Source organism: Triturus cristatus, chromosome 12, assembly GCF_964204655.1.
Source record: "Triturus cristatus chromosome 12, aTriCri1.1, whole genome shotgun sequence".
Classification (NCBI taxonomy): Eukaryota; Metazoa; Chordata; class Amphibia; order Caudata; family Salamandridae; genus Triturus; species Triturus cristatus.
Window position 1 is genome coordinate 743,638,503 of NC_140595.1, and position 24,824 is coordinate 743,663,326.

General features: G+C 45.5%; 1 protein-coding gene across 4 annotated transcripts in view; it reads right to left on the reverse strand.

Moving 5' to 3' along the window:
* CNTROB (centrobin, centriole duplication and spindle assembly protein) overlaps positions 1–24,824 on the reverse strand; it is a 303,393-nt gene that overhangs the window by 248,179 nt on the left and 30,390 nt on the right. For all 4 annotated transcript variants that reach the window (XM_085636906.1, XM_085636903.1, XM_085636904.1 and 1 more), the window contains exons 6-7: positions 11,140–11,256; positions 9,931–10,047 (exon numbers count right to left, since the gene is read on the reverse strand). In XM_085636906.1, coding sequence (XP_085493032.1) covers positions 9,931–10,047; positions 11,140–11,256 — 234 coding nt within the window. The remainder of the gene's footprint in view (positions 1–9,930; positions 10,048–11,139; positions 11,257–24,824) is intronic.

The following is a 24,824-nucleotide window of genomic DNA, read 5'->3' on the forward strand; positions in this document are numbered from 1 at the left end:
CAAGGTTGTTTATTGTCGGCTCTTACTCTTAGCTCGTCGGTGACCGTGGCCATCACCAGTTCCGTACTATGTTGTGGTCGGAATCCCGCCTGCCTGACATGTAGGAGATGGTGTTCCTCAAGGTAGTGGGTGACTACATTCAAGACATGTTTTTCCAAGATCTTGCTTAGAAAAGGCAGCTGAGAGATAGGCCTGTAGTTTTTTAGTACTAAAGGGTCAGTACCTGCTTTCTTCAGCAGTGGGGAAACCCTGGCCTCCTTCAGGGATGCTGGGAGGTAACCCGCTTCCAATGAGGCATTGATTAGCTGCAAGAGCTGGGATTGGATACCTGGCAAGGCTAGTTTGAAAATTTTCGGAGGGCAGGGATCACTGGAAGATCCTGATTTTATACGACTTACCAGTTCTATCAGGTGCTCTCCATTGATGGCTGGGAGCCTAACCAAAGCTCCGCCGGACTGCAAGCTGTCCATACCCAGTTGTCTTGGTAAACTGTCCGAGAGCCTAGAGATATCCGACAGGATATCCTGCACCTTTTGGAGGAAGAAACCTTGGAAGGCGTCGCAGTCAGGCTGAGCCAAACTGCTGCTTTTGTCACTCAACTAGGTGAGTTCCCTTAGAATAATAAAGGTTTCCCTTTGTTTATTCGTTGCCTCCCTGATCCGTCCTTCATAGAAGGCGGCTTTCCTAGCCAGGATGGCCCGTTTATAGCTAACCAGCATAGTTTTGTAGGTTAGTGCCTCTGTAGGCCCGTAATCCCGTCTCCAGTTTCGCTCCACCCTCCTGAGAGCTTGCTTCCTTTCCCTAAGGGATGCATCAAACCAAGGAGCTCCTTTCCCTTTTTTCCGGGTGAGCTCTAGTCGTTCAGGGGCTAGTTTATCTAAGGCAGAGCGAATCCAGGTCATGAAGGTCAAGGTCTCTGCATCCAGGTTTCCTTGCATCCTGTTCGGAGGGGGGGAGGAGAGCAGAGTCGTGTATGTCTCTGTTAAGTTCTTAGTACAAGTAGTCTCTGCTGTTCTATGGGGCTCGCCAATACTTCTGTCTGTAACCTGGGTAGAGTGTATAATAATGTAAACATATTTTGCGTGTGGGCCTAATGCATGCAAAGTAATGGGCATTTTCACCCAAAATACAGTAAAACTGCTTTCATTTTGGAAAATGTGTAACAGTTCATCCATTTCCTACTTTGAAGAGCATGTTGGAGAGGCACCCTATTCTGATTTCTCCAAACAAGAAATCGACTTTTGAATAAATCGGTCGTAGGACCACTTAAAAGAAAGAAAATACCAGCCGACAATGTGCTTGCTCAAGGTAGGTTTTCAATCAGCTCAGTTTGACAGGACAGCAGCACTCTGAAACACTGCTCCTGCTGGCTGTACTGGTGCTGCGTGTGAAGACCCTTCCACCCCACTCACCTTCCCAGCACTGCGGGAAGCTCGAGAAGGGATGGATGAAGCCTTCTGCACAATGAAAGGTGATGGGAGGACGTCACTGCGAGCAAAGGCATAAGTAAAAGTAGTGCCCAAACCTACATAAACGGCAAGAAGGGAATTGATCCATGTAACAGGGTCAGTCTCCAGGGCTGAACAAAACAGGCAAAAAGCGCTAGAAAATCGGAGGGAGTAAGCCTCTGTGAAGAGGGGGCTGTCGCTTGATTGCCTGAGGTTTGGTTCTTAACAAATGATGTGGGCAAGTTATTATATACTGCTTTTTAATTGTACATTGGGACTCCCACTTTGACGATAGGGAATGATTCACACATGTGAATCAATGAAAGATCCAATACTGGAGGAACCTTAACGCTGTATTAAAGGGTGATGCCCCGAGATCAGTCCCAGGATGCTGGTTTCCGGTCCACGGAGAAACTGGCTTGGCAATTCGGGCTGGACTGTTTCCATAAGGAACAGGATCAAGACTGATCTGCATATGGCTGGGTCCAAACTGGGGTGGTGTGGTGAGCAAAAGAATGATGGATTAAACCCAGATCCTTGTGACTGGGGGTAAATGTTTGCATTGTCTAGCATTCCGTCCATCAATTGTTTGTTTTGCCTATGTCTCCTACCACTGCATGTGATACTTGTATGACACCCCTACAGCAGGCCGGACAGCCCTCGGGCAGGGTGCTTAGTACTGCATGGGAGGGCATACCTGCATGAGCAGGTATGCCCCTGTGCTAGTCAGTTCCATTACTGCCAGTACCAGTGACCAGGGACCAGGGAAGCCATTGTAGAACATGTGCTGGACACAAAGGAAAACTAGTTCCACATGTACATGATGGTTTCACTGAAAATAGGGATGTTTGGTAGCAAATATCTTGCATTTGTAAACCCACACTGATGCCAGATTTGAATTTACTAATACATGCACCCAGAAGGCACTAGAGTTGCCCTCTGAAAACCTACCAGCCTCTGGTGTTCTTGCGGACTGGTTTCTGCTAGCCTACCATGAGAGTCGCTGTTCTGACCTCCTAAGCTGACAGCCTTTGCTCTCATGAGACCCAGAACAAAAGCCTGGCCAGAAAGGGGGTGTAAAATTCCCTCCCACAGGAGGGCTTGCAGATTAGCCTCCTTGGGCCAGCAAGGTTTACAGAAGCTGCCGCCTTTGGAATGCGAATCTGGCTCCCCTTCCTGGAGAGGAAGACACCGCACCTGTCCAGAGACCCCCTTGGCACCTGCATAGGTGGGAAAATAAGCTAGTACAGAAGGCGTGCCACCTGCAGGCTAGTATCCCCGCTATGGTGGGCTACTGTGAGGTGGACACAATTTTACAGAAGTAGCCATCTTTGTGATGGCATACTTAGGAATACTGGGACAGGGTTATGACCAGTTTCCACAGGAAGTGGTCATATATTGGGCGTAGTGACCCCAAGGGTCAGTAGCCCACTTGCTACTACTCTACACTCCCCTAACGTCTCTAAATTCACTATTTAAGGGAGTCCCCGGCACCAGAGAAGCAGATACTGACAACCTTGGAAGAGAGAAGACACCGAAGAGACACAAAAGCTGAGGAGAGAAGAAGCAGCTAACCTGGTACCAACCTGTCTGCATCATTCATCGAAAACGGTGTCAAAGTAAGCTCATCCTGCAGCTGGGACTTCGGAAACTTGGGAGAACTGCATTGCCCCCCATGAAGAGCAGACCTGTTCTAAAGAATCTCCAAAAAGAGAGGCCTCGGAGGTCTCCGGAGCCACCAAAATTGGACAACTGAATCCACCATTGCACTAGTCACCTCCGGCCCGAGTTGAAGTGGGCCACTGGTGCCAACAAGGTTTCCCAGCCCCCCCCAGAGCTCGAGTCCATTGTGATTTTAACCCTCCTGGAATCCTTGACATCACCAGCAGCCTGTGCACGCAAACCCCCCCTCAACCGTGACTGCTAAGGTAAGGAAAAACTCGACGCTCAAGTACACCCTTTTACTGACGGCCCGGGCCTTCAAGAAAAGGACTAAAAAGGTGCCCCCCACCCCCATCGCAAGGCCAGAGACCACTCGATGGTTCAGCCCGTCTGGCTTCTTAGTCAGAGCCTGCAGCCTCTTTTTTCGGGTGACTGATCCCCATTGATGCGCATTGGGCTCCAGATGTCAATTTGCACCCCGCTCCCAGCCGCCCTCATGCTGCTGGTGGTGTACTGTTGGCGCTGCTTTAGACCTTGCCCATCACTCACCTTAACTCCTGGAGATTGGTCCTGTAAGTTGATGTACTGTACCGGTTTGCAGAACTTGTTTTTCCTTCTATAGGATAACATGGCAGACTCAGAAATTGCACTGTGTCCATGTTTTAAAGTGAGAAGAATTTACATTTAAAAACGTATCTAAACAATTTTTCGTTGATTCCAAATCATGTATAAAAGGTATTTGGCATTTTCATAAATTGTTGTGATCACCTTCTTTAGTCATGTCATTTATTAATCATGGTGTGTATTTGCAAATGTCTTGCACCACTGTGTTAAGCCTAAGGCAGCTCGACCATACTACCCGCCTAATATAGAACTTTGAGCCTGCATAGCAAGCCCCTGTCTACTCATCATTGAACCCCTGGACTCGTCACATGGTATATCAACTTATTGATACATCACATAAAAAGACAGCTTCCAATACAAACCAAGCAAATGCAGGATCTTCAGGCTCGGTAATTGAGTCTTAACTGAAACACTGGAAGCATGTCCTGAATGTGTTGAATCCTCTGTAGAGGAGGGAAGGCTCAAAGCATGGTGGTTTCCAGTTCTATGCCAATGAAAAGCACTTAAGGGCTCTAGGTCAGAATTGGGATGACAGATTTAAAATCCCAAGTCATGTAGCAGCAAAGGTGTCAAAATGAGATGGTGAGAAACCAACTTAAGCAATTTGATGAGCTAGTCATCCAGATATGGGTATAGTAAAATCTTACTTGATGTTCCGCTTCTACTGCCATCACCATTGCCAAGACTTGAGGTGCAGAAGTCATCCCAAAAAGTAGTACTATAAATTAATAATGGGTAGAACCCACTACAGAGCAGAAGTACTTCCTGGAGGCTTGCAGGATTGGAATGTGAAAGTAGGTGTCCTCCAGGTCTATCAACACCATCTAATCTTCCGAGTCCAGAACAAGTAAAACTTGAGCCAGGGTCAACATCCTGACTTTGTCTTTTCTTCGGAGCTTATTCTGTAACCAGAGTTTCCTTGTCCTCTGTACTGGCGAACAAAAGGGTTTTGTTGAATTAGCTGGCCTGGGGTTTGTTGCAATTTGGAAAATCCACTGCCAAAGGAACGAGATTTTCAGAATGAATGAAAAGAACTAGAGGATTATATAGTCTTGGGCCCTGCTTTCTTTAAATCATTCTAAGGCAGCATATGCTTTTTGGACAAATAAACATTCCCAATCAAAGGGCATATCTATAAAGGTGTTCTGAACATCTGTGGAGAACTCTGTAGATCTGAGCCAGGCACTTCTTCGTATGGTGACAGATGAACCTATAACTGTAGCTATAGAGTCAGCAGTTCCTAAATAGGATTTTAAAATTTGTTTAGAAACATCTTCTGCTTTTCTCAGTACATAATTAAATTAAGCAGTCTTAGGTGGAGAAGGACCTGGAGACCGATCTACATTTAAGTCTGGGGATCTATCTACACCACTTTCCTCCTCAAGCAGTGGTGCGCGTCAGAAGGATCGTTAGCATGGACTATGCGGATTGTCTGAATCAAGGTCTATTTGGAAGGGTAGCCATAATGGATCTTCAAACAGCCTTTGTTGTAATAAACGAAAATCGTCCTTTCTTGATCCGTGCTTCTTTAGACCTAAGAAGGTGTCTGAAGTGACTTGCAGTGTGAGAGGGTGTACAGATAATGTAGTCATATGCAGAAATGCCAACCCTCCCGATTCAGGCGGGAGACTACCGATTTCAAGGCTAGTCTCCCGCCTCCCGATTCAAGCATCTAGAAACCAGATTCCTCAGGGTTTTAGCTGACAGGGCTTGGTATTGCAATAGCTTTCAAAGATCACCTAAAAGTCCATTGGACTGCTACTCACTGTACGGCCAGTCTGGAATTAGGCTTTTTTAAGGTGGTCAGATCGCCATCAGACAGCTGGAACGGGGCCCTGATCTATCGGCCTCCGGGGCCCAGGACCGACTTCGCGAATGAATTAGTGGAGTTGATCGCCCTGCAAACCATAGCGTCCTGCAATTTCATTCTGCTTGGGGACTTCAACTTTCACGGGGATGCCCCAGGGAACCCAGAGACGAAAAATCTCCTAAACAGCTTAAAACAAATCGGCCTCTCCCTTCTTTCAACTGCCCCCACGCATAGAGCAGGTCACGCCCTTGACCTGATCTTTTCTAATATTGTGCACCTCATCGACCTCCCTCCCCTCAACATGGTCTGACCACTTCATGGTCCCTTTCACTATGCAACAACAGTATTCAATTGCTCTACAGGATTCTGAACCTCGCTCCTCGCAATTCCGCAGACCCTGGAATAACCTATCCCTAGAAGATTTCGCGGCTGCCTACAATGCCCTGCCTCAGGCTCCCCCACCGACAGGCTCAGATGCTCCAGAACTGTTGAAGATTCTTTCTACCAAACTAACTACAGTCTTCGACTACCTAATCCCCGTAAAAAAGTTCGGCCCCTCCAAACAGCGAAAATCGGCCCCCTGGTATACAGGAGAACTCAGTGCCGAAAAATCTAGGTGCAAAGCCCTGGAGAGATGCTGGAGAACCAGTCAAACCCCTACGGACCGACTGATCTATAAATACTCCCTATATAAATATCATCAGAACATAAAATCAGCAAGGAAATCTTTCATATTGAAACAAATTGACCAAGCCTCCAACTCCTCAAAAACTCTATTCAATATAGTTAAAGATTTTGTCTCCCCTCAGGCGTGTAGGCTGCCTCAAATGGAGTTACAGGACCTCTGCAACTCTCTTGCAATCCACTTTGAGGAAAAAATTAACCTGATTTGCGAACATTTTCCACCTTAATTAACACAGACCACAACCTCCCTCCTAAGCTCTGCCGAAATCGACCAAAAGACTTCGGGCAAGCTCAAACAATTCAAACCCCTATCTATAACGGAAGATAACACCTTGCTCTCATCGGCAAAGTCTGGTTCTCCTAGCGACTTGTGCCCCCCGAGAATCATGGCCCTTATTGCCCCGTGCTGTGCCTCGGAAATACAAGAAATCTTCAATAGTTCCATTAAGTCGGGCATCATCCCTTCCAACTGGAAGGAAGCGTTTGTTCGCCCCATCTTGAAAACGACGGCAGATACCCTCACGCTCGCTAACTATCGCCCCATATCATTATTACCCTTGTTGGGCAAATCACTTGAATCAGCTATAAATAAACAGCTGAGTCACTACCTCGAATCAAATGATCTTTTACACTCATCGCAAATCAGGCTTTCGGCCAGGCTTCAGTACTGAAACTGCTATTCTTGCAGTTACTGATTCACCGAGGCTAGAAATGGATGCGGGAGGGTCAGCCATTTTGGTTCTCTTAGATCCCTCCGCAGCATTTGACACGATATCCCATTCTAAGCTGTTGGAGAGATTGAGTTCCTGTGGCATACAAGATCAAGCTCTGAAATGGCTACAAAACTTCCTGGCAGACAGAAATCAAACTATTATGCTAGGTCCATTCCGGTCAAACAAACGTGGCCTGGATAAAGGCGTCCCTCAGGGTTCATGTCTCAGCACCACCTTATTCAATCTATACATGTCCCCTTTAGCTAAAATAGCCGAATCCTGTGGGTTTGAGATTATCTTATACGCAGACGATACCCAGCTTATCTTTAAAATCAACCCAAATGCAACGTCAGAACACCTACGTTTTGCAGCGGGAATGATCACTATCTCAAACTGGATGACCGAGAATTTTCTCCAGTTGAACCAGAGTAAGACAGAGATTCTATTAGTAGGGAAAGCTTCTCTTTCTTGGTCCAAGGACTGGTGGCCGCAAGAGCTCGGTACAGCTCCAGTTCCCAAGCAAGTAGTGAAGAATCTGGGGTTCACACTTGATCAGACCCTCTCGATGAAAGACCATGTAGCTACAATCACCAGCTCCTGTTTTTTTAGCCTACGGCTTTTACGGAAGATTCTCCCTGATCTTCCCATCAAGCACCGAAGAACTCTAGTTCAGGCAATGGTGATCTGCCGCCTCGACTACAGTAACGCTATGCTCGCCGAACTTGGCCCGTCCCTGTTAAAGAAACTACAGGTCATCCAGAACACCGCTGCCCAAATGATACTTGATCGCCCGGCAGGCTCACCTTCAGCCCCTCTCCTATTGGAGCTCCATTGGCTCCCGATTGTGAAACTATCTCACTTTAAGACCTGTTGCCTTACTTACAAAGCCTTGAACGGTAAAGGTCCCAAATATTTGGCAAACAAACTAATAAAAAAGACCTCCATCCTTAATTTAAGGTCTAACGCCATGGAATTTCTGAAGATTCCTAGAATCCGCCGCTCCCGTTCAGGGGCGAGGGCTTTCTCATGTCTCGCACCGCGTTACTGGAACTCGTTTCCCATTGCCATTCATAACTGCCCCTCTCTTACAATCTTTAGGAAAAAATTGAAAACCTTTCTATTTCTGACTCCTTAGTATTAGTCGTGGCTTCTTCTTCCTACTTTTCCCCCCCCTCTGTGAATAACTAAGTATAGCGCCGAGATGCCCCCGGGTGAGTCGCGCGCTCTAGAAATGCCCCGAACATAACACATTGAGGAGAGTCTTGGTGCCAATTCATGAATGACTGGAGCCAGTGATGTACCAACAGGAACCACGAATTTGGGAAACCAAGGGAAAAACCCATAGTCCACGAGTATGGTTGAGATGGTACAAAAACAGGCCCATTGCCCTGTCCTATGGGACCAGCCGTGCCCCAAAGGGGATGCCTGCTGTCCCAACAGAGGGCATTATGGCTTACATGAAACCAGACAGATCCACTCCAGGAGCTGGGTAATCCAGATAGGTTGGTATGAACACTGGCGGTGGAGGTGATGGTGGCGGTGGCGGAGGTGGAGTCGACAGAGTTGTATTCGAGGTTACCAGGCAACCCCCCTGACACCAACTCTAAAGTGAGTGGAGCCAGAGAAGACCCAATTGTGCTTTGGGCTCTACAAAGAGAAGTGGAAATATTTTTCTTCTTGTGGAGTTGTTTCTGCTGCTTTCAGGACTTGGTTGAGCGAGACAATCTTGAGGGAGGTATGCAGCTGTTGAGGTAGGCTGGATCAGTGTTGTGTAGTGCTTGTATGCGTGTGCAAGAATTTTGAACTGAGCATGTTTTAGTATGCAGAGCCAGTGTATCTCTCTGAAGTGTAGGGTGATGAGCGTGCAGCGAGATAGGTTGAGGATGAAAATGAGTCTTGCAGCAACGTTGGAGTCTATTCAGGAGGATCTCGGCGATTCCTGCATACAGAGCACTGCTGTAGTCAAGTTTGCTGGTAATCAGGGCCTGTGTAACAGTTTTCCTTTTGTTCTCTGGTAGCTACTTGAAGATCTTTTGCAGCATCGTCAGCGTGTAGTATCAAGTGGAGGTCACTGATTTCACCTGGGTTGTCATGTCATATCAAGCTTGTTAAGGACGATTCCTAAATTTCTGGCAGCGGTGTGAGGTGTAGGGCAGAGGTCTGATGCCCACTACGTAGAGTTCCAAGCAGAGGCTTTCCTTCTAAAGATCACTACTTCGGTGATGAGTTTGAGACCGTGGAGCTCATCCAGATGCCTTCTAATGACATGCAGGTGAAGAAGTTGGTTTTTGTTTGGGGGTGAAGTTGTCTGACAGAATATTAGTTGGGTGTTATCTGCATAGGAAGGTATATTGTTGCAGTGTGATCAGAGGAGGTCAACGCTAGCAGGGTCATGTAGATGTTGGTCTGAGGGAGGATCCTTGTTGGACCGCACAGATGGGGTTCTTGGCTTCTGATGTGGAAGGGGACAGGTCGACTGCTTTTCTTGTGAGGAATTAACAGTCTCTCATTCCACCCTGATCAGAAAACATCATGAAACACGCATTCAAGGACCTGCTGAGAGATAGAGTAGTATGAGGGCAACTGTTTCTCCATGGAGATGGACAGACAAATGTCCATCACAACTTCAACAGGGCTTAAAGTCCTAATGTTTTGAACAGGACATGTCCTCACAGCACCAAAGTGTAAACAATTTGAGAAATCTCCTTACAAGAGAGCGTAAAGCTCCAGATCATGAGGATATTCTCTGAAAAAACTGAACTGCCGTTGGAGTATCGCTATTGAGGATTTATGACTGATGTCAGAGCAACACCATGTCTGACATTGCAATGTAGTCACCGCCACCTGCCAGAACCAGCGAGCTATTGAAAAAGTTCTTATCGACCCAGTTTGCGCCTGGAATATTCAAAAGTGAGGAAAATACAGGTAGAAGTGTATCATAAAAACCCTCTTTTCCACACGACTTTTCCTAATTTTCTTCCCCACTAACCTCTTGCTGCTGGTGCTGGACCTGCGTTGCTTCCTCCTTCTCTAGTTGCAGCTTTCTCGTTTTATCATTCAGCTCAGCTTCCTGCTTGCTCCAACCTTCCACCACCTTAGCGAGAGTCTGGGACACAATGTAACTTTGGATCAGTGTACGCTTGTGGACTATTAGTGGGTCATCAGCCATTAAACTTGACAGAATCTCATTCCATCTAGTCATTGCTCTACCTGGCATCTACAGCAACCCGAAGTCTACAGCTAATCCCTAGCCCTACATTATTAGAACTCATCTTGTATCTGGTTGCCAAAAACTCTAGATAAACTCTGGCATCATAGACTACGCAAGGAAAGATGAAGCAGAACTAGCGTCCTTAAATCAGGCATTGATTTGACCTCTGCAATTATTGGTAGCACTGAAGACTAAATACAGTTATATGAATTACAATGAGAAAGGTTCAAACGAATATAACCAATGTTTTTAAAAAGAGCAACTAGGGAGTACTGCTTTTAATGGTCTAACATTTAATTTCCAGCCTGCCCAGTGCAGGTCAGTCTTAACAATATAGTTGTTGAACAAGCTGACAAATATACTGTTTGGCATACCAGTGACCTGAACGGAGGTGCATTATATAGATGTGTGAAAGTACCAATAGTTTGAAGAGTGCTGAAACTTGTCAAAACATTAATTATGAAAAAGAGTACCGTTAATTCAGTTATCAATTCTGAGTTAATGTAATTCTAGCATTACATCATCTTTTTATTCATAATCATGTAGAAGGGCATTATTCATTTTGTGTTGCCCACCCAGATATATTTTTGGCTGATTAATAGAATACACTACCTTGTAGTCAGACATGCATTATGAAGACATAAGAGCTGAAAACACCTGCTCCATGGCGTTCAAATGAAACAGATGGCATTTATAGGAGTGCTTTCCATCAGTGCTACATGGAGGGCACTATGACAAAGCATGCCACACCTTGTGAGTGAGGGCCTGAAGTACCTAGGGTGCAATGCCATGTAGGCAACAGAAAATCGACATACAGTTTCTTCTGTCAACATATTTAGTACTATTTGATAGGATGGTAGGTCTTTTTTAGTGTTGGTTAACATAAAATTTTAAGAGAAATGTTCCACACATTAAAAATGTTCCTCATTGTAATATGAAAAGGACTTCACTGTTTTAACACACTCTATAGGACAAATCTCTATCTACCTTGTCCAGCTGCTCAATCATAATATTCTTCTTCTTGTCGGATGAGGCAGCGATGGCCAGCTGCTGCTGGAGCTCTAGGAGGCGGTTCTGTAAGTTCTGGATGTGGCGTTCAAGATGCTGCAAGGGAACAGGCAACTATCAAAGGTGGTCTGGATCATAGAGCTGATAAAAGCAGTTAGAGGAGGTATACTTCCACTTCCAGGTCTGAGAACATACTGGAGAGGCGCAAGTAGAGGTCTGACAAATGCACCTCATAATACCTGTGGCTGATACAGTTGAAAAAAAAAGTTACATTGGAAGGGGCACGAGGCATAAGGAATGTAGACGATTCTCTAGGAGTGAAAAGAAGCTGTCTGCATTACATGATCTTCTAGAAAGTTCGAACATTACAACCCATGGAAGATTCCTCCCAAACTGTAAATCCATTTAGACTACTTGTCTCACTGCTATCCAAGGAATGCTAAAAACAAAAATTGTGTGAAAAAAATATATATTCCCTACCTCTGCACCAAACATCTAATAAGTAAACATTAAAAGGAGCATGTTATTTCAATGTGTATTATTCTATTGTAAGTACAATAAGATGCATTAATCCAAATTAGTCAGTTCCATTCATCAAGGAGTCTTGTTCATCTGTATTCAAATCTATTTTATTGAAGTCATTTTTATAATCATACAACAGCTCAGCCAATGCGCTTCGTCCAATAGGACTGCATCAGGGTTGAAATTAATTCTCCAATAATCAATGAATTTTCAAGAAGTTGAACAAAAGATTTGTAGTGTGATAGAATATAGGCAGGTTCAGTTCCAGTAAGTATTTACGGTGTAATACCATTAGGTGTAATAAGCCTCAACAATGCCAGCATTTCGAATGCCGTGTGGAAGTCCTGTTGGACAAAACGCATTGGCCGGGCTGCGTATGCTTATAAAAATGACCTCAATAAAGTGGATTTGAATACAGATGAGCAAGACTCCATTCTTAGATATTGTTTGTGCCAGGAAAGCCATGGAGAGAACATGGGCTGTAAACTCAACAACGCGAGTTCCCTAGCATTATGATGGCTTCTCTGAATCTAGGAATTTTGGTATGATTTTTAGAGAGATCGGATTAGGATTCTCTGGATGGAAGTGAATGAATCAACTCTCCTTCAACACTGATGCAGGCTGCTCCAGCGTTGAAGGAGAGTTGATTCATTCACTTCCGTCCAGAGAATCCTAATCGGATCTCGAAAAATTGTTGCTTCACTTTAGAGCTAACTCGCGAGCTCATTGTGCATAGTTACCTGGTAGATAGATTACCAGGCACTTCAGGCAAGAATTATAGGTTTCCTTGTGGATCATTCAACACCTTATCCAAGGTGTGATAAAGACAATTACTGTAGAGACATCACTACAGACTGCTTTTCTGGCCCAGTCCTGATGAAGACCCGCCATGATGATTGTGTATTACATACAATGGCTCGAAACGTCAACATTCTTTGGTATTCCTGTTAGCAGCCAAGCTATTTTCACTTGTAAGTATAGAAAGGACATCTGCTTGAACAGGCATCTGTTTCTTTGGGATACCCTCAGAAAAGAATTGTTTATGTGACCACTGTATTTGTGATGTCGACTGTGTTCCAAGTCCACAGTTTTCGATGTACTTATTTTTTTTTATATGTTTTCAGTCTGTGTGGTATCAATGTTTATGTCTCAACAGTCCTGTGTGGTTATGCAATCCAATACGATTTATTGTTCAGTCTATCAATTCACGATATATAACTAGTAATATATCATATCTTCAATCTCGTGTGTGTTGGTGTACTATAATTTGTTGTCAGTACCAAGACGTGATTGGGTTAATAGTCCAACATAAAATATTTGTGAATGAATTAATGTTCATGCTAAAGAAATACAACTCCCCACAGAACCAATTGTTGTTGCATACTACAGAACGGCTTTAGGCAACACCAAAGATGTTTCTGGATCCCTGGCTCGAGAGCCGCCGCTCTCTGGAACAAGAAACAAAAGCACATCCTGTGAGGAGGTGTCAAACCACCTGCCCCAGAATGAGCACAGTGCTTGAGAGGGAAGCTTCAAAGGATTGCCGCCTTTGCAATGCGACCCACAATCTCTGATGCTTGCAGCAGATGGCAGACCCAGTTTACACCCCCACTTTGGGTGAGAAAACAGCCAAGGAAACCTAAGATGGTTAGGAGATGTACCCACCTCTGCCACGTTCTCCCCTTAGATAAAGGAAGGGAGGTGCAGAACACCTTTCAGTCCCCATCACCTTTAAGATGGGGTGAAGGACTCCTCCAATCAGGGCTAGGACTATGCCCCCTCCCACTGGAGGGTGTCATAATTGAGGGTGTAGACACCACAGGTAAGGTGCCCAATAGCCCTTCCTGTCACTCCCTTATAAACGCCCATCAATTTCGTATTTAGGTGGCTACCCAGACCCTAAAACTAGTTTCTGCCGACCTAAGAAAAAGGAGGAAAAAATAGACGCCGTGCAGAAGAAGACTAAAGATGCCTACTAACTTGGCCCCAGTCCTACTGGCCTGTTGTAGGAAAGTGGATTTCTGTTGCAGTAACCCCCCCCCCCCACACACTTTTTGCCAGACTACTGATGCACTTTTTCTTAGTATTCCCAAGGTCCCTGCCAATCAGGTCTCCGGGACCTGTGTTCTTTCCCCAAAACTAACCCAACTGGCATCTCTGGCCACAGGTCAGCCCCTGGTAAATTGTACCACAGGTAAGGCACTGGACCGTTAGAGGCCCTGTACATACATAATATATATATATATATATATATATATATATATATATTCTACTGGCGGTCGCCAGTAGATAGTTATAGTTACAACCTAGTTTCCATAGAAAATCTCAAAATTCTATTTTGAATAACTTTGGCGCCGGTTGATGAATCCTTGCGAAATTTTCAAAACTAATGGGGCGCTCCGTTCATCTCCTACCCTGAAAGTCTCGGGGTGATTCGTCAAGCAGGGGCCGAGAAAAAAGGGGGGTCCCAAAACGAGTTTTCCCCATGCATTTTTCCATAGGACCTTTAGACACAGCTACAGCCCGAACGGCTGAACAGAATAACTTGAAATTTGGCAGTGAGGTAGCCATAAGGTCAAGGAAGCGCCTTTTGCAGGTCTGGTGTAAATCTGTTCAGTATTTCCTGAGAAAATAGCATTTAAAAGCATATATATATGTGGGCGGAGCCTAACCACACATCTCATCCTGAGATCTGATTGGCTGTCAGCACTTCATCCAAGAAGTGTTGGCAGCCATCTTGGGACCAATATACATGATAGCACCTCATTAAAAAGCATTGCAGTTAATAGAAGGTTTTAAGACTTTAGTTACATTTTAAATCATTTGTTGATGGTACCATACTCATTTTAGGAATTGTGGTATGTTCTAAGGTGATTTCACCATGTGAAAAAGCCTTCTGCTGGGATATCATGATTGAGAGAAAAATATTTTCTCATGCTTTTCCCACAGAGGTTTGGAAGGTGATCTATAAGCTAAACTGAGAGCTTATTTTCTGTAAATTTACATTATCTTTCTCAGTCATGTGAGAATGAAGTCTGACATTCTCAGTAAAACATGTACATCCAACAAGGGCAGAGACTGTCAGTTGATTCCTTTGTGTTCTACTGCAGCTTCCCAGAGTGTTCCAAAGAACTACTAGAGCGCTAACCGTCCTACTTATGACAAAAGTATGGCACACCTGAAGCCATCTTGATTGGAATAAACTGGTAACACTTAAAACATTTAATGTAAAAAGGAACACAATGAGGGGGTTCATTTTGCCATAGAAATTATGATTAATGCTGAAGAAAGAAAATGAGGGCACATTTTGAGTGACTTCTCAAATCCTCTTCTATTTCATTAAAAAATTCTGACATGCAGACTGAAACATGCACTTTTAATACCAGGAGCAGACTTCCATGGTGAACAGTAGTTTTACTACAGTGATCTAATGAGCAACTAGAGTGCTAACATTCAGAATTTATGGCAAATGTGTGACATATCTGAATACCTTCATGATGGAATCAAAGTAAAAAACTGAAAGCATTTCCTACTGAGGAGACTGCAGTACATGAGGAAATTAGGAAACTTCATAACAAATAAATCTCCCAAGATGGCCACCGGAGACAAAAGAGCCCAAATGTAGCCCAAAATCACCCAGATGTAGCCCAAATATAGCCCAATGACAAAAGTGTGCAAAACACTTATTATTTTGTGTTTTTGCAGTGTTACATAGTGCAGACTTGTCAGGTATTGGAGTGCTTTACATGAGCATTGGTTACATCACACAAGAACAAATTCATTTTGGTTGTAGACATGGGGAGACTAAGTGATTTGACCAGAATCACAGAATGTCGAGCTGAAGCAGAAACTTCAACCTGGTTCCCCAGTTGCAAAGTCTGCAGTTCTGGAAGTAACACCACATCCTCTCCCCTAAGTGCAACATTTAATCAAGTGGTCAACTGGATAAAAAAAACATAAAGATAACAAATAATTTAAAAGTGCATTGTCGCTATTTGAAAACTCCGAAAATATGTCCTTATTTTAGTCTTTTAGAGCACTAACCATAATTTTTAAGCCAATAAGACCCTCTCATATATGTAATTTCTAAAGGAAATGCTCTAGGTATTACAGTTTTGATTACATCAAGATGATGTCAGGCGTTCCACACTTTTGTAATAAATATAGAATGTTAGCAATCTAGTTGTTCATTAGGATACTGTTGAGAGGCAGAGGCCAGGGGCACGGACTCTGAAAATTGAAGGCAGGTAGGAGGGTGCAAAGGCAACAATTTAACCACACTGAGCAGGCAGGAAGGGCCGTGGAAGCACAACAGACTATGGAGGGCAGTGGAAAGGGGGGCAGGGGCAACAAACCAACAATACAGGACTTGCAAGAGAGGCTGTTGGAGGGAAGATCTATTACGGGTCAAGGAAGCTAGGGGCGGTCCCCAGAGCCCCGGGAGCCACCACAGAACTGAGCAGGAGAGTGAGTCAGGGACAAAAGGGGCACCTTAATTTGAGCCGGGGTGCCTAGGAACGCTTGCTCCAAAAATGAAGAAAAATGACATACGAGACATGGAATTGGAGGCAGAATACAATGGCAGTTTAATGAGAAGATGCAACTTCAAAGAAACCGCAGAATAGAGACATAAAGTACAAAATACAGAATCCAGATAATCATACAGCTGTCATGATATTCTCTGTATCTCAATTAATGTACTGACAGAGAGAGAGAGAAAACACATCTATAAATGCATCATGAGAAACAAGTTACACCAAGGAAAATGTTACCTAGGAACACTCACGTTTACTCTTAGAGCAAGCATTCCTGCAATTACAATACAAAATCTTTTAAATGCAAAAGTAAAGAGAACAATGGTTAAACATAACATGACATTTCATATAGGTAAAATAGAATAAGATACTTCAAGCAAAGCAGAGCAAGACATTTTAAGTAAAGGAAGACAAGAGCTCCCAGCTCTTGGGGAAAACCTGCACAGCCTGTTAACCTACATACAGACGGCGAGGTAGTCCGTCGATATCTGTGGGTGCTCCCTTTTTATATCATTTTGTGGGCTCCTTTGCACGCTACATCTACCTACGTATGCTACCCAAAAGCTTCGTCTGCAGATTTTACCAGACATTTCGTCATTTACCCACTTGATGCTGACAATGGACTGGGTGAAAAGGTCAGTCTCTCAGGCCAATCGCTTATCGTAAGTTCCATAGAGCAAGCAGAAAATAATGGGTATTGTACGGGAATTCAATATATTTATGTATAACATCTCCTCAGTTCTCCTAACTTGACGCTCTGCGGTTGCCACTTCCTTAAAAGCGGGAAACCTGCCCAGGAAGCAAGTACCAGTCCAGGATGCAGCCTACTGTATGTCGACAGCTTCAGGGGGATGTTGAACTTTGATACCGAGCACGGAGCACTCGGGTAGGGTGGGGGCTACTAGTTTGGAGCAGAAGGCCTCGCAGACCTGCCTTCAGACTGCTATACACTAAAATTGCAGAGCTATGGTCAATTTAACAAAGAGGCCTACATATCGAACAGAAGGGCCTACACAGGGGTTTTATGCTGGCTGAGTGGTAAGGATGTCTCAGGATAATTATATAGCAACACAGGACCCGCTGGTCAATTTAATACGGCCTACAAATGCGGCTGGCAGGGCAAGGACAAGGGTCTCATACTTCAGGTGTGGACAGAACGGGCCAGGGGCCCCCTGTGATACAAAATCTACCCTCCTTCAAGGCTGTGGCAATGTAATAGACCATTGTGGGCAGAAGGAAGAGGCAATGGTAGTACAACCATACATGCCAACAGACCCGATTCAGCCAGGAAACGTCCAATGTTTTTAAGCTCAAATGGGCTTTATTTGATCTGTCTCCTGTCTACAATATCCTCTTTTTCAATGTAACTCAAAGGGGAAAATCAATACCCCAGTTTTTTTTCAAAATCTCCCTCTTACCAAGTTCAAAATGTTCGCAAGTATGGTACATTGGATCATGGAAGGAAATGGGGTAGGGACATGGACTTGGATAACAGAGGACAGGAGGGACATGGAGAGGTGCACCAAACTGACCCTGCAGGGCAGGCATCAGGGTTTGCAGCAGCACAATACACCACACAGGGCATGCAGGACAGGAGTGCAGCATAACAATCCATAGAAAGCAAGAGGGAGGGGACAGGACCATGCACATGGACAACAGAGAACAGGGGGGCAAGAGGCAATGGTAGCTAGCTGACCATAATGGACAGACAGGAGAGAAAGCTGCAGCATAACAGACCATAAAGGGCAGGAGGGACGGATCAGGGGCATTACAATGGAACAGACAAGCCAGGAGGGAGGGAGTAGGGGTCTGCACATGTAAACAGAGGGCTGGGGGCAAGGGGGCAGGGCAGGAGCAGCAAGATAGCCATGGAGGTCAGGCAGGATGGGCACTAGAAGCAAGACACACCATGAAGAGCAACAGTGAGACTGTGATGGCATACACACAGACCATGGAGGGAAGGTGGGAGGGGGTCAGGGGCAGCTAACTGACCACACAGGGAAGGTGGGAGGGGCCATGGCAGCACAGAAGACCATGCATGGCAAGTGGGAGTGTTAGTGGCAGCACAATGGCTATGATGGGCAAGAAGGAGGGTGCAGGGGCATGCACAAAGGACGATGGAGGATAGAAGGGAGGGTCAGGACCTGTGCACAGACAAGAAAGTTCAGGGGAAGGGGCCTCACAACAGGCCGCACGGGGCAGGCAGGAGGAGCAGTTGCAGCACAATAGACCAGGGAGGGCAGAAGGGTGTGGCAGTACAATGGACCATGTAGGACAGGAGGAAGAGGATAGGGGCATGGCATGTGGACAGGCAGGGTGGAGGTGGCAGGGACAGGTTACAGTCATCTGACAATGCTAGGCAGGTGGGAGGGGAGTGACAGCTCAACAGAACACTCAGAGTAGATAGGAGTGGCAGGTCCATGGAACATGGTGGTCAAAAAGGATGGAGCAGGGGCATGCACAAAGACATCGGAGGGCAGGGGGAAGGAGAATAGGGGCAGCAAGCTAAGCACAGAGTTTAAGCAGGAGTTCAATGATGGGGCATAGAATTGGGCAATGGAGGGCAGGAGGAGTGGACTGGTACATCATACTAAATTGAGGGCAGTGGCAGCACATCAGACCATGCATGGCAGGAGGGAGGAGGCTAGTCCATGGATTCACACAACAGAGGATAGGGAGGAGTGGGATGGGGCAGCAAGCTAACTGTTCAGAGAAGGCGGGTATTAGGAACTTTATTGTTTTTAAAACGTGTGTCTGTGCGAACTACTTAAAATATGAACAAGTATGCAGCATAATCTCACTTTTATTCAGGAAGAAGAGGACGTTTGTGACTGACTCCGGGCTCATTTGGCAGAAACACCCCCTGACCCTCCACCCCCTATCTCAAAATGTAATGCCCGTGAAAAGGGTAGGTGGACGCAGTGTTATATAGAACATAGTCCTGAGAGCACGATTGAAAAATGAAAACTAGATATAGTATATGGTATAAACTATGCACCAAAAAGTGTGATATAAGATGAACCAGGCGTGAAATATAATATGCAATACATTGTGCGCAATGACAGATTCATTGGAGAGCGTGAGATAGCACAGGCACTAGCGCGTGCTATGCGATATGCGCCTTGGAGTGTAATATGCACAGGGCAGTGTTGTGTAACCTAACTAGTCTCTAAAGTTGTAATATAAAATATGTGCTGGGGAGTGTAACGTTGCATATGCACTGTGACAAAGATATGGATCCCAGATTGTAATATGTATGGCATAGCACTGTGCGTTATAACATAGGCATCGAGGAAGGCACGTTAGATGGGGCAATATAACCCGTGCGAAGACAAGTGAGGCATGACATATTCACGGGGTGGTGTTACAGTGCACATGGGCTAGAGAGTGTCATAGCATATGCACTAGCTGGTGGAATACAACACAGAGGTGTGTGGCACTCGGCAGGCAATGGTGGGTGTAACACAGCATTGGGCTCTGTCAGGAGCGCGCTGTGACTCTCAAGTGATGTTCGTCCCCTTTCCAGAGAGTAATATAAAAAGTATTACACATCCGGCAGTGGATGTGTGTTTTATTAACCGCGAGGGGGGTTTCTTGCATAGTTTTGGTCGAATTTTTGTCGAATCCCCTTTGAATGGCTTGGTGTGCATGTGTATTAAATGTGCCCGTCAATAGCTACCCATGTTTGTATAAATAAACGACAAGGGTGTCTACCGGGATTAGGCACGGTACGGCATCAGACATGTCAGAGCTTCACTAGTGGTGTAAATACATTCCAAGTGGATTCATTGCATGCATAGTCGCCTTTTAATGAATATCACGCAAATCGTCATGGTGATAGGTACGTACGGTTTGTCCAGCATGTCCTAGGTGTGTCTATTAATATATATTTTTAAAAAATATTAAAAAACAGTGGCCGGCCCTGGGGATTGGGGTCAAAAAAATATAATTAGGAGACAGGCCCTGGGGAATGGGGTCATCAGGGCCAATAAATTAGAATAAGAAGGGGAACCACACAGCCCCCCTTCTTAAAAAAATAAAATAAATAAAAGACTGGCATCGTGCCGGAGGCCACGCCCCCTCCGTGCAGCACTCTGCAAACGCGCCCCCAACAGGCATCTCCAGTATGCGCCAGGGAGCTGCGCTGCAGACAGGTGTTCTGAGGCCAAGACCCTTTTTACACCTCTCTGCAACGCAGCTCTGTGGCGCTTACTGGAGGTACCTAGTGGTCTAGTGTGACCCTAGGGACCCTTAGGATTTAAGGGGACCTAATCTCTCAACTTAGAACAGCCACAGGGCGCGTTTACACAGTGGTGAAGGGAGGGGACGGGGCCTGAGGTGACGTGTGCAAACACGCACTATGGCACGTTTTAAATTGGGGATATAATTTCCCTTCAATACGGAGGGCCCCTGGGGGCTAACTAGCCCACCAAGTGCTTCCAGTAAGCGCCACTGAGCTGCATTGCAGAGAGGTGGTCCAGGCCGTGCCACTTTTTACACCTCTCTGCAACGCAGCTCTGTGGCACTTACTGGAGGTACCTAGTGGGCTAGTTGGACCCTAGGGACCCTCAGGATTCAAATGAACTTAATCTCCCAACTAAAAACATACACAGGGCGTGTTTACACAGTGGTGAAGGGAGGGGACGGGGCCTGAGTTAACGTGTGCAAAAACGCCCTGTGGCCTGTTTTAAGAGGTAGTTTTAATCCCCATGCCCTATTATATACTAGGGGCTTACAGAGGAGGTCAGGCTAATCACAGGGGGACCCCAACGCATAATGTTCCCTAGTGTATGTAGGTGTTTTCACTGTATTCTAAGTGTCTTTTAACATAGCACTGGCTCTAGGACTGGTTAGTCAGACTCAGTTACCACCAGTATCCGTCTGAAAAAGTTGAGGGTACAGGATGATTTTGCAACAAGGCTTCTTTCTGCTCTTCTTTTTGTTCTTTCTGCACGTTATCCTTCTTCCTGCACTTTTCTTCGTCTTTGAGGACTTCTGTTGCTTCTTTCTGCACTTCTTTTGTTTCTTTCTGTGCATTTTTTCTTTTCTTCACATGTCCTATCTCTGTAGGCATAGTTAGAAATTAGCATTTAAAAAACCTTTGAAATTCCCAGAAAAAACCATAGGTTTCAGGCACGTTATAGTTAGGAATTAGCATTTAAAAAACCTCAGAAATTCACTGAAAAAAACATAGGTTTCAGGGGTGTTATAGTTAGCTGGACTTTATACTTGTACAAAACCATTGAAATTCCCCCGTTATAGTTAGTTCAGCTAACTATAACTCGCGCGCCCGCAATGCACTGCTGATGACGTCACATATTACATCACTCATGACATGGTCAGTGACATCACTGATGACATCTCAAATGACATCACTGATGGCATCACTGATGACATCATCCTTGTGATAGAGTGGCAGACCTCCTCTCACCCTTTGATACACACATTCAAAAATAGAGACTAAAATTTTCAAAACAATGGACATACCAATACCAGTTACAACAACCTCTTCAGTCATTCTAAGACCCACATACACATCCACTCATTCACCAACAGTCCTATACAGTCACTCATACATGTACTCACTCATCATATGCACTCATACACCTATACATCCTGTTACACAATGCAACTCATCCATAGAGTTACTCACACACATAGTCACTCATGCTAATAAAGAATCAAACATACATTTACTTGTATATACAGTTATACACACACCACCACACTTACTTCAACGGAAACTTACACATACTTAGTCTTTTAAACAATCACTTATAGAAACACATACTTATTCATACAGGAACTCTTTCAATCTCTCACTCTCACATATACACACCAATAGTCACATATACTAGTTTAAAACATATACATATGTAGTTACTCATAAAGACACTATTGAGACAGTCATTCACTCACTAACACACCCATACACTCATCCACCCATACAGTCCTGCACACATGCTGTCTTCAACACATACAGTGAGTCACTCATTCATGCACCTATGCACTACCCCCCACCGAACCATGCAGACACTCAGACTGATACTCAAAAAACCAACTAATAACCTATATAGACACCCATGTAGCTACTCACCAACCCATGCAGCCACTTATACACAAAGTGAGAGACTGATACAGATATTTACATATTTAAACATTACTCACTAAGCCATGTATTCACTAAGATACACTTAATCAGTCAGTTATACAATCAATTTTTCAAAAACAAATCATCCATTTAGACACTTATATACCCATTTATTCTTCCATCGACCTTGAGATATACATATATAAAACATATTTAATTTTCAGAAAAACACACATTCACTGGATGATGTCATCAGTGATGTCATGAGTGATGTCACTGACCAGGTCATGAGTGATGTAATATGTGACGTCATCAGCAGTGCATTGCGGGCGCGCGAGTTATAGTTAGCTGAACTAACTATAACGGGGGAATTTCAATGGTTTTGTACAAGTGAAAAGTCCAGCTAACTATAACACCCCTGAAAACTATGGTTTTTTCAGTGAATGAATATATATATATATATACACATACATATATATATATACACACACATCTACACCTCCCCCCCACCCCCCCAACACCCCCCTTTTGCAGGCTGCGTGTTTTGGTGCAGAACAAGTAAAGAGTCGAAATGGCACACATCCATGTGTGCCATGCCTACAACCCACTGCCCTAGCATAGATTAGTCACCACACTGGCTGAGTGTCCTGTGCCAGTGGTGAGGGTACAGGTGCCTGGGAGCTTGTCATTACAAACTCCACAGCACCATAATGGCTACACTAAAATCTGAGAACTTTGGTATAAAACTTCTGATCACATTAAACCCACACTGATGCCAGTGTGGGATTTAAAGAAAAATGCACACAAAGGGCATCTCAAAGATGCCCCCTGAAAACTAACCCACCACTAGTGTCCAGGGTGGGTGGCTGCTTTCAGCTGCCACCACCAGACATGTTTCTGGACCCCTGGGTCGAGAGCCTGCTGCCCTCTGGGCCCTGAAACAATGCACATCCGGGATGAGGTGCTAAGTCTCCTCCCCCAGGATGGGCAGGGTTCACGAAGGGGAAGATGCAAAGGCATGCCGTTTTGTGAGCCTCTCCAGACCATTTGCTGCTTTCAGCAACTGGTCCTCACTGGTTCTACCCCCCTCTTTGGGCGGGAGAGCCGGCGGGAAAAACAAATGAGGGAAAGAGGTGTGGCCACCTCTGCCAACTCCACCCCTCAGGTGGGGAGGCAAGGTGAAGCACAACTGAGTCCGTGCCATCTTGAGGATGGGGAGGACCCAACCAAGCAGGGACAGGCTCCTGTCCCTCTCCCACTGGAGGGTGGTACGATAGGGGGGAGTACTACCCCCTATCCTGGTCCCTGCCCTTTACCAACCTGTAATGCCCCTAAATCTAGTATTTAGGGGGCACCCTGAACCTTGCTTCCTCAGATCCAGCCTGACAAGAACAAAAGAAGGACCGAACAGCCGTGCAGCCAGCTAACAAAAGGACGATGCCCACTGACTTGGGCCCAGCCCTACCGGCCTGTCTCCCCTCGAACCTGCTCCTGCGAAATCCCGGTGTGTCCTGCAGGCAGCAACCTTGAAAACCCCAGAGTACCTGCCTGCCTTCACTTCCAAGACTGCTTCTCCCGTTAACACCGGATTTGTTCAAACTGCAGCTTCTGGCTCCAGCCGAATACTGCGAATCCAGCCCACTCTGCACCCGCCGAACCAGGCCCGAGCGCGGGTGAAAAAACACAACGAGGAGGTCCCCCCGGCGATCCTGACCTAAGATCCGGCGACCCCCGACATGCCTCAAGCCTCCAGCAGATGCCTGCTGCCTAAATCCAGAAGGCCCCAGTGACTGCGACCCGGAGCTCGTAAAAAGATCCGATCCCAAAAGGCACCACTGCACCCGACGCCCCACGGCCTTGTGTGCCCAAACCGACAGTGCCTAACCAACCCTTAACTTCCCAACTTACCTCTCCAAGTGGTGGTCACACCCAGAAGTCCTTCGTCTCCCTGCCTGCAGTGCTTTTGCAAACCGGAGGTTCTCCATTGAAAACAGGGCACCCGACCTCAAGACAGCACCCTGCACACGGCCGCCCTACTGCTGCTGAGGGTGCACCTTTTGTGCTAATTTGGTTCCCTATTTGCCCTGACCTAAACCCTAGGAGCTTTGCTCCCACAGATATGTGGCCTGCTTGCCAGCAGCCACCAACCGGAGGCCCCCTATCCTCCATAGGATAACATTGGGCCTCAACACTATGCACCCGGCCGCCCTAGTGTCGCTGAGGGTGAAAGAAAAGTGCATCACTGACCCTGGGGGGACCCCTGAGTCCAACCCCAGAATTTTAACTCCCACAGACGATTACTTACCTATGAACCGATATCCTATGGAGGAGAAACAGGTTAACATTGACAATTTTCTTCCAAAAAGTTTCTAAGTGTGGAGTTTTGAAACCTAAACATATTCTTTAAAAAAAAAAATAATGATCGGACAAATAACCAAAACGTATTTACTAACCTGTAATTTTTTTTCCTCCACAGGTGACCATTGCAAAGACTGAAATTTGCCAGGCCAAGAGTG